The sequence below is a fragment of the Mesocricetus auratus genome, unplaced genomic scaffold, assembly GCF_017639785.1.
Source record: "Mesocricetus auratus isolate SY011 unplaced genomic scaffold, BCM_Maur_2.0 Super-Scaffold_100028, whole genome shotgun sequence".
NCBI classification, from domain to species: Eukaryota; Metazoa; Chordata; class Mammalia; order Rodentia; family Cricetidae; genus Mesocricetus; species Mesocricetus auratus.
The window spans coordinates 11,941,401-11,952,395 of record NW_024429209.1 but is presented as its reverse complement, the minus strand read 5'-3'; the positions used below and the strand labels follow the sequence as shown (position 1 = coordinate 11,952,395).

At 50.2% G+C, this 10,995-nt stretch overlaps 1 protein-coding gene across 1 annotated transcript; it reads right to left on the bottom strand.

Moving 5' to 3' along the window:
* Positions 1 to 398: 398 nt before the first annotated feature.
* On the bottom strand, positions 399 to 688 carry LOC101842468 (short transmembrane mitochondrial protein 1). Its single transcript, XM_005084967.4, has one exon. The coding sequence runs from the start codon at positions 686 to 688 to the stop codon at positions 545 to 547; it is 144 nt and encodes a 47-aa protein (XP_005085024.1). The 3' UTR covers positions 399 to 544.
* Between the last annotated feature and the right edge of the window lie 10,307 nt (positions 689 to 10,995).

The following is a 10,995-nucleotide window of genomic DNA, read 5'->3' as shown; positions in this document are numbered from 1 at the left end:
AAAAAAAGATAAACGAAAAGGACTAACTAGACCATTGTCTGGGGTAGATGGAAAATTACAGGATGCTGGAGAGCACAGGAGTTATTCTGGGGACTTGGCATTTTTATTTGTTTATTTATTTATTTAGGCTTGAAAGCACTGACTTTAATTACTCTGGCAACAAAAATTGAGTTAACAAACGTCTAACAAGCTCCTATTATAACTGCTAGACAGTGCTATCGGCTCTCCAAATCCATTCCCTGTTTTCTCTTGACAACAGGCGTTAGGACTCCCGGGGGACAGGTGAGTGAGCACTGATGAAGGATGTGTTTGCTAACCTAGCACTGTAGTTCCAGTCTCGGGACTCATAAGCAGCTGGACGGAAGTTACAGGAGGAAGGGGCGCTGCTTGGAACGTAAGGTAACCTTGACTTCTGGCCCCATGTTGGCTATGAGGCAGGAGGCAGAGTGCGAGGCTGGAGAGGAACAGCTTTGGGTTGCAGCTATGAAGGAGCCGGCCCCTCAGGACGGAACTGGAGGGTCCAGAGAGCAGTGCTGGTCAGGCATCAGGAGCTAGGGGGTTTCTTCTTGGCTTCCAGGTCCTTTTTAATCTCTTCAAGTTTTTTAGCTAGGTTTGGTATGTCACAGCTCTGAGCCAGATACATTCCAACCACGTTGTCCAAAGTAAATCCAAGCAGGAATTGGAGCATGATGATGGGGGGGGGCATGCGAGGAGGGTGTGAAAGTGGCTTCAGCTCCAGCTCTGCTCCCGGACTCCTCCCCAGTGCGAGGGCGGAGCCCGCCGTCAGGTCTGACTCAGCATTTGAAAACATTGTATGTCTGCCTAGTGCCAACTGGTTTAGGACCAGGTAGAGGGGAGGATGGGGTTAAGTGAGCAGTTAGGAAGTTAGGAAGCCACTATCAGGATCCAGCATAGTAGGGTATCAGAGATTGCATGTGAAGACAGACTTGGGCATTGAAGGCTCTGTCTCCAGTGCCAGTGCCAGTGGGTGGCACTACTAAGAGGTGATTGGCTCACGAGGGCTCCGCCTTCCTCCATAGACCAATCCTCTGATGGCTTTATAATTGGGAGTACTATTGGGAGATGGTGGGAACCAGGAGGTAGAGCCTTGTTGGAGAAAAATCACCAGGGCATGCCCTGGAAAGATAGGCCTTGTCCCTGGACCCGGCTTCTCTCTGCTTCCTGGCCACCACGAGGTGAGCAATCTTGTCCTGTCTCAGCCTCCCTCCATGAACTGAAGCCACGATGATGAGAAATGATGGCAGCTTGCTGTGGGCCAGTGGGATGATGGACTTAAGAAGATGGGTAAATGGACTGTGATGGAGATGCCCAGGACAGAGGTCGTGCCTACTTCATGGAGATCAAGAGAGTGGTGAAGAGGCAGCCAGACACTGGGGGACAGGTAACTGTAAGCACAGGTGTACGGTCCAAGTCAAAACCCCTGGACCTTACAGACACCCCCTGCCCACCCCTGGGATAAAATCAGCTGAAGATCCCATAGCGTGGTGGTTTAAATGGAAATGGCCCTCATAGGCTCTGATTTAAATTCTTGCTCTTGAAGATGCTGCAGAGAGCCCCTGCATTGTGGATGCTCTGAAGTGTAGTGTAGTCCCTTCATAGCCACTGCAGATCAGCGATCAAGGACCAGAACTGCAGACAGAGCAGGGTGGGGTGGTGCACACTTTTAATACTAGCACTGGAGAGTCAGAGGCAGAGGCAGGCGGATCTCTGTGGGCTTGAGGCCAGCCTGGTCTATATAATTCTGGGTTACGCTGGGAATACACGGACTGTTTCAAAAACAAAAAAACAAAACCAAACACTGACAGCAAAGCCAATTATTCCTACGGACAGCAGGGAACCCTCCCTGATCACCCCACCCAAAGCCTTCCAACCAATCCAGACACCACAAAAACTCCCAAACTGACAGTCCATCCGGAGAAGATGGGGTAGCTTCAACCTGGTGAGATTAAGGTTTCACTGCCCCCTCCCCCACCCTGGCCCAGACAAGAATGCACTTGCCCAGGAGTTCCAGTGTCCCCAGCTCCCACCCCTGTGACTATGCACCACCTACTTGGCTGAGGGTTCTGTCTCCGAGTGGATGTTTATGAGCAGTCTGGGCATTGTGTTGTTTGTTTGGTTTCTGTGGGTGTGATGTCAGTTGTCATTGTCCATTTGATTGGATTCAGTCACCCAGGAGGGCACAACACAGGCATTTATCTCTGAATGTTTCCAGAAAGGTTCGACTGAGGGGTCGCCCGCCCTGAATTTGAGGGGCACATCCCAAGGACTACAGAATTAGGCTGAATAAAAAAGGAGAAGGCAAGCTGAGCGGCAGGGTGCGCCTCCCTGCAAGAGGCCTCAAGGTCCACACTATCCCACCAGCTACCTTGAACTTCTGTGGCCATGCTGAGCAGCACTGTGAGACAAAATCGCCTCTCCTGCCCTAAGTCGCATTTGTCAGCCATGTCAACTAAGAGAAGCAACTAAGACGCAGAGCTTGCAGGCTCCATCCAGTAGGCTCTGCGGGCCATCTTGCTGTTCTTTTAACACCACCAGCTCTTAAAGGCCAGTTGTTGGTTCTCAAGCAACAGCATCCAAACTTGGCTTTGTTGGGCTTGTGCCGGAGCCTGAGGGGGACAGTGCACAGGTCAGGGTTGCTGGGCTACCTCTGGGAGGCTGTGAGGTATGCATCATCCTACACAGACAAAAATGTGTGCCCCCTCAGAGTAGCTGCCTGCTGCACCCCACCCCAGGGCCCCTGCCAAGCTCTCCTCAGACCTCAGCACCAGGACTGTACTTGGCTGGTTGTGACCTGGCGCACATTATGTCCCTCTGTGCTTAGCTTGCAAAACACCACAGATATGCTCGCTACTGCCACTGCTGCAAGGTCATGGCTGGTCGGGGGGATGGGGTGGGGTTTGAGCACTGGAAAGCTTTGAGGTAGAGTCAGCAGCCCCTGGCCATGGCCGTATCCAAAGGCCATCTCTCTTCCGTGTCCATTTGGTCCCTGTAGCAACTTTTCAAATGCCCACAATAGTGCAAAAGAAGCCACAGATAACCCAGAAACAAGTGGACAAGGCTGCATTTCAATAAAACTGTATTTGTACAAGCAGTGGCCTCTGTGTTTTGTCTGCTCTTACCCCTGTGGTATCTTCAGGACATGATACAGGATCGTTAAATAATATTGTAACAGTTGAACCTTGCTGATTGCTAGCTATAAGGTCTTAGCAGATGGCTTTTATCTGAGCCTCCATTTCTTTGTTTATTTTTAATTTTTTTTTGGTTTTTTCGAGACAGGGTTTCTCTGTATAGCTGTGGAGCCTATCCTGGCACTTGCTGGCCTTGAACTCACAGAGATCCGCCTGCCTCTGCCTCCCAAGTGCTGGGATTAAAGGCATACGCCACCAATGCCCAGCTATTTCTTTGTTTATAAAGTTAAAAAAAAAAGAGTTCAGCTAAGATGTGCTTCTGCCTCTGGAAGTGAACCATGGGCTGAGAACATCCCTGTACTATTATCTTATTTAAAAGTCAGGGTTTGGGGGTACGCTCAGGATTTGGGGGTATGCTCAGTGGGTAGAGAGCTACTGTGAAGCATGAGGTCCTGAATTTGGATCCACAACTCCCACGCAAAGGCTGGCGTGGTGTTCACCTGTAATCCCAGCGCTGGGAAGAGGAGACAGGAAGATCTGTGGGACTCAGTGGCAGTCAGTTTAGCCGACCTGTGAGCTCCAGGTTCAATGAGAGACCCTGTCTCAAAAAATAAGGCAGAGAGCCAACGAGATAGCTTAATAGGAAAAGGTACCTAGGGGCAAGGCTGATGGCCTGAGTTCGGTCCCTGGAACCCTCATGGTTGGAGGAGAGAACCAACTCCCAGAAGTTTTCCTCTGAGGCACACACATGCGCATCATGTACACACATGTGTGTGCACATACACACCATGTATATGCCATGTACACATGAGTACACACGAACACACTTGTGACACATGTACACACTTGTGACACATGTGCACACCATGTACACACTTGTGACACATGTACACACCATGTACACACACGTGCATAAACAGCATGTAAGGATTTATTTACTTAGTTGTCCTCTTTGGTTTGATTTTATCTTATTTCTCCTTTGTCTGAAACGCTCGTCTTAACTAGCAGTGAGTCTCTGACCTCCCCAGGGAACACAGCCTGTCCACCTGTCCCTGCACTCTCTTCCACAGTGTCTTCTCATTGCAACTCTTGGTTACAAGTAACAGAACTTTGAACTGGCTGGGACATAAAGAAATTTATTGGCTTGTGAAAATTAAAAGGCCATGTAAAATGTGGCTTGCAGAACATTCTAACAGGAGGCTCCAAGGAATCCAAGATCTCTATATCAGAATTCAGCCTTCCATGTCCATCAAGGGAAGGAGAGAAAAACCATGCTTGACAGAATTTATCATCTATAAAATGGACTGCTGGTAGGGTAATCGTGTACTCTCATTCCGTGTTCCCTCCCAATGAACTGGGGGGATGGGGTAGACGAGCTTGGGCATGAGGGAAGGACAAGAGGGAGAATCCACAGATACTCACAAGCTGGCTGTGAGCTCCCCAGAGCAGGTGGCTGCAAAGTTCCCTCTAATATGGGCCTCAATATAAAATCTAAGTGGCGGGGTCAGGGGGAGAAGCAGAGAGATAAATGTATATGAACTGCTTTGAGAAACTCTATACACCAGCAGGGTTATTATCACTGCTGGAAGTGATTAGTGACCGCCTGGCTTTCATCGCCCTGGGAGGAGATGGAGCCTTGAGCCCACAGGAACCTGGGAAATGTCTGGCCAAGGGGGATCAGAGAAGAGCTGCTTGCAGACCAGAGATAAAGTCCCGGGTTTAACATGGCCAAAAATCTTCGGAGCCCTGCAAGTATTTAGTTTTGGCCCAGACAGCAGTTGAGATGTCTCTGGGCTGGAAAGCTCACCATGATCTCTCACCTGAAGCACCCTGGGTGTTTTGATGGAAAAGGAGAGCTTCTGGTTTGTGGAAAATCAAGGTTGAGAAATGAACCAGCAGCTGTGGGCAGAGGAAGAAGGGCAGAGTGGAGACTCCTAGCATTTTAGAGCTGGAGGGAGGGCCCGGGAGACGGCTCAGCCCGTAAGGGTACTCACTGCCAAGCCTGATGACCTGAGTTCAATTCCCGAGACCCACGTGTGGAAGGAGAACCAACGCTTGCAAGTTGTCCTCTGTCCCCTAGAGGTGTACCACGGCATGCTTGTGCCCCTTCACACAAATAAACGAAATACAAAACAAAACAACAACACTTGAATTTAAAGCAAGATTGCACGGATGCTCTGAAGTAATTCCTGGCCAGCAGTTGTGCCTACTATGTGCTAACACCTGTGCTGTGGGGATTTCTCTTACTGACCACGTACTGTTTATGAATTAGCCTTGCTCAGTAACTCAAACACTTCAGGATTTCGTTGTTTTTCTTGGGCCTCCAAGCCACAGACTAAGCCAGTGAGCTGTGAAAAAGCCAAATGCAGACCACCATCTTAAAGCTCTCACCAAGGCCCCTTCTAGTATCCCGGGGTGTGGGGTAGCCGGAGTCTTGGTGTACAAGGCACACTTCTCTGTACTCTGCCTGTGTTGTGATTTGAATCTTGTTTTACATGTGTGTCCCCCGGATGGTGGCACCTATCTGGGAGGCTGTGGAGTCCTAGGACGTGGGGATGGGCTGGCAGGGACCACCTGTGTCTGAGTCTGCCCCATCCGGTGACTCTTTCCACGCTGCTTCTTTGTCCCCTGTGACGTGAACAGCCTCCACCACACAGTCCTGCAGACAGGCACGGACTGGCTCATCGTGCCTTCTCTGCCATGACGGACTGATACCCTCTGAAGCCGAGAGACAAAATAAATCTTCTCTTCTTTAATTTGTATCTCTCACTTAGTGTAGTCCTGGTGGCTGATGTGCCCTCAATAATGGGAGACTTGGTCCCTACACAGTACTCTCTGGTTTGAAAACCTGATCTTCTGTGCCATATCCAATGCACAAAATCTCCAGTAAGATGGGGAGTTCTCCTCTGGCCATGCCCTAAATTCCCCAGGTGCTCTCTGCAGCCATTTGTCAGGACAAAGATTAGGGAACCTGACTACATGGGTTCAAATCATAGCGCTGTCATTTATTTGCTGTGCACGTGTGGAAAGTGGTCTGACCTCTCTGTGCTTTCATATTTGTGATGGAGATAAAAACAGCTGCAGTACCGGTCACTTAAGTGCATAGAGCAGAGCCTGGCACAGGGGACACATCCAGCCATGGTAGGAGTGACTAACAACTTCTCTTCCTCTCTCAATCTCTCTCTCTCTCTCTCTCTCTCTCTCTCTCTCTCTCTCTCTCTCTCTCTCTCTCTCTCTCTCTCTCTCTCTCTCTGTGGTTTCTAAGGATAGAGCATTTTTTAGTCACTCTGACACCAGGCAATGGGCTGTCTGTCCAGGCTACTAGGACAAAAATGACAGCTATTGGGTGGTGGCTGGGAGTAGTAGAGTTTTTCTTTTTTCATTTTTGATTTCATTTTACATTCCGACCACAGTTCTCCCTCCCACACCTCCTCCCACCCCCTTTACTCTCCCCCCCAGCCCACCCCCAGTCCACTTCTCCTCATGTATGAGGGCTCCCATGAGGAGTCAACATAGTCTGGCACAATAGGTTGGGGCAGGATCAGGCCCCTCTCCCATGCATTAAGACTGAGCATAGCATCCCACCATAAAGAATGGGCTCCAACAAGCTAGCTCAGTTACCGGGATAATATCATGGTCTTACTGCCACTGAGCATGGCAGACCACCATGGGGACTGGACTCCAACAAGCTAGCTTGGGTACCAGGTTTATATAGTGGTCCTACTGCCAGAGGCCCCTCTGATAGTCCTAACTTCACAACTGTTTCCCACATATGGAGGGCCTAGTTCAGTCCTCTGAAGTCTGTACAGTTGTAGGTCTAGAGTCCCTGAGTCTCCACGAGCTTGGTTCAGCCGTCTCTGTAGGTTTCTCCATCATGATCCTGACCTCCCTTGCTCATGTGTTCCCTCCTCCCTCTCTTTGACTGGATTCCTGGAGCTCTACCTGGTCCTTGGTTGTGGCTCTCTGAGTCAGGTTTCATCAATTCTTGGACGAGGGCTCTATGACAATAGTCAGAGTATTCACCAATTTGATTACAGGGATAGGCTAGTTCATGCATCCTCTGTGCTATTACTAGGAGTCTTAGTTGGGGTCCACCTTGTGGATTCTTGGGAGTTACCCTAGCACCAGATTTCTCCCTAAGCCTATAGTGGCTCTATTAAGATACCTCTTTCGGACCCTAAGAGAGACATGCATGACCCCCCCAGAGAAGGGGAAAGGGACAAGATCTCCAGAGCTAATTGGGAGCATGGGGGAAGGGGAGAGGGAGTTAGGAGAAAGAGAAGGGGAGACAAAGAGGGGAGAGGAGGACATGAGGGAGCAAGAAGATTGAGTTAGGGGAAGAACAGAGGACAGCAAGAAAAGAGATACCATAATACAGGGAGCCATTATAGGTTTAAGGAGAAATCTGGCACTAGGGAAAGGTTCAGAGATCTACAAACAATCAAGGCAATAGAGGAGAGGCTACTTTAAATGCTCTTCTCCGATAACGAGATTGATGACTGTCTTACATGCCTTCATTCAGTAGCTGATGGACGCAGAAGCAGATGCCCACAACTAAACACTGAGCCAAACTCCTGGAATCCAGTTGCAGAGATGGAGGAGTGATGAGCAAAAGGGTCGAGACCAGGCTGGAGAAACCCACAGAAAAGCTGACCTGAACAAGGAGGAGCTCATGGACCCCAGACTGATAGCTGGGAAACCAGCCTAGGACTGATCCAGACCCATGAACGTGGATGTCAGTTAGGAGGCCTGAGCAATTTATGGGGTCTCTGGCAATGGATCAGTATTTATCCCTTGTATACAAATGGACTTTGGGAGCCCACTCCACACAGAGATACACGGGGGGGGGGACGACCTAGGCCTTGCTCCAAATGATATGACATACTTTGAAGCTCCCCCATGGAAGGCCCCACCCTCCCTGGGGAGGAGAAAGGGGACAGGGATAAGAGGTCGGTGGGGGACAGGGGAGGAGGGGAGGGAGAGGGAACTGGAACTGACATGTAAAACAAGCTTTCTCTAATTTAAATTTTAAAAGAATTGCAAAAGAAAAGACGAAAAAATACCTCTTTCATTGTATCCCTCCTGTTCTCATCACCCCTCTCCTCCCCCCTTGCTACCTCCTCCACTCCCAGCTTGCCCCAGCTCAGAAACTTTACACAGCTCCCTGTGGGTGTGTCTGTCTTTGGGAAGAGGGCTAGCGTCTCTCTGTAGCCCAGGCGGATCTTGAACGCAGTCTCTGGAGTACTGGGATCACAGGCCTGCACCACCACACCAGAACTGTTTCTGTATGTTTGCTCAGTGCAAGCACTGCTGTGACTCCAGAGAGCCCACTCTGGAAGATGGAGAAACTTCAGAGCCAGAGTGTAGGCCTGAGGTGGTGGGAGGCAATGCCGGGAGCAGCAGAGAGAAGGGAGGGGAAGAAAGAGAGGAGGGAGAGGGGAAAGAGGGAGAGAAGGGGCCACTGGGCCTCACTTGCCTCCAGGTCTGCTCTGCTTGGGCAGCCCCAGGCCTCACCTCTTACTAGGCTGCACACACACACACACACACACACACACACACACACACACACACACATACACACACACACGCACGCACGCACGCACGCACGCACGCACACACGCACGCACACCTGCTTCTTGGGTCTCTCTCACCTCCTTTCTCTGAGATGCCCCTCTAGGCCACTGCCTCTCCCTTTACCAAGGTATTCTGTGAGGAAGTCAAGCTTCCTCAGCCAAGTCAGATCCAGGCCCCGTGTTAGCACACCCAATGGGTAGGAGGAGACCCCCAGGCCTGCTGAGTGAACATCCATGGTATATCCTGGGTTCCACATTTTTGCAGGGCACAGCAGGACCCAGACCTCCAGGAACTTCCTCAGCAAGGGTGGCTATCCAGGACCTGACACCTGCAGGCCCCAGTCCCCTCCTTAGGTCTGTGACTGTACCCATATGCTTATCTGCTGCCCCTGCTTGGAGGGCAGGGGTAGGAGTGACAGCTAATGGATGGAGAGAACAGGACTGTGTCTGAAGCCCCGCCCCCACAGGTGCCGAGGACTGCTCCAATCAAGGACATTGAATGTTGCAGAAATGACTGCCTACTCTTCTGCCAGATGGCTATAGAATTCGAGAAGCATCGAGCTGAATCCAGTGACTCTAACGGATGGCAGAGGGGTGACTGCACAGAGTCAACAGCAACAGCCAGACCCCAGGCCGCGGGACAGAGGACCACCCTCTTCCAAATCAAGTGACACACTGTTGTTTGATGAAGTTTTAAGTTTCTGGCCCCGCCCGCTGCCAGCGTCCGAGAACCCAGAGTGCTCATTTAAAAGGGGAAAACCACATTACAGTTCTCCACGAAGATCGGAGCTGCCATTTTAATTTGCCTTCATTATCTCCTCCTCTTATTAAGCATGGTAAATCTGTTTTGTGTTTTCATTATTCCATTAGCTGGAAGAGGCTCATCAGTAATGTGGGGGCCTGCCGACACAAATCGCACAATTTTCATGCGAGCGATGCAATAATTGGCTTAAGTCCCTATTCTGCGGAGGCCGCAGCTCACAATTAGAGAAAGAAGCATGATTGGAAAACGAGTTAGAATTGATTGGATTTCAGGGGAAACCGGGTTTGGAATGTGTTAATTGCATTCCGCCTAAACATTGACTCTAAATGAAGCAGCCAGAGATTTAGGGAAATAACAAAATCTTCTCCAGAAATGGCCCCAAATTGCTTAATAGGATGGAAGAGATCTGATTAAGATGGGGGCTAAAGGCCTTGCTGGTTTCAAGGCGGCAGCCTGAAATTCTTGTTTGGGTGGCTCAGGGAGAAGGGGCACAGACTTAAGCCATTTTGCAGGCTGACTGGTCTCAGGGGCTAGCTGTCCATGGCGTCTCCTTCCATGATCTCTTCTCCTCTCTCCCACAAATGACCCATCAGCAAATATTTGCAAGTTTGTGTTATAAACACACCCAGGTCAGCACTCAGTGTTAAGCCTCTGCCACCACAGACTGCCGGCCATGAGCAACCTGCCTTCCTAGCAGTCACCTCCGGATGCCTCCTCCCTGGACAGCAGCTGCAGCTGCCTGTGCCCTTCCTGTAGCTTCCATCTTGCTCCAGAGCCCTGGCCTTACTGAAGCTGCAGGACCCCGTGTGCTCCGTCCATTCAACCAGGGATGAGCAAGTCCATCATGATCCGCTCCCATTTCTATGGTCCTCTTTTATCGTTTCCCCCTTCTGTTCCGGTCGCCTGGGGTTACTCAAAGACCCTAGACTGTCCCTGCTCTGCCTCTCATCACAGAACCTTGGTCTCCACTGTCCCCATCAGTCACCTGGCTTCCCCTCAGTCTTGCTTGGCTCATGACCCACTTCTTCTAACGTTTCCGCTTATAGAGCTTAGGAATTCAAGGGAAAACATGGTGGCAAACCGCTGCCTTGTGTGACTGGCTACTCAGCTCAGGTTTCTGGATCTTTCCCCCTCCACTCTTTAAGGAACTAGACAAGCAGAGAAACGTACGGCTCTGCTGCCCATCGACTGCGCTTCCTGCTCACAACTTACATGCCCAAAGTTGACCACTCAAAGTTTTACTTGGGAACTTGGGAAGTGATAGAAAGATCCAAATGTCAAAATGGCCACACCAGAACCTGCCAGTAGCTTTAACATGGAGACTGAAGCAGGAAGATCTCAAGTTCAAGGCAAGGCTGGCTTACACAGTGAGACCTTGTCACAAAACAACACAAGAAAGATTCAAATGTTAGTCCCATGGCAGTTTTATACCTTCTTGGTCCTTTCTTTCTTCTTGATCTCTTGGTTGTGTTTTGTTTGTTTTGAGGAAGGGTCTCATGTAGCCCAGGCT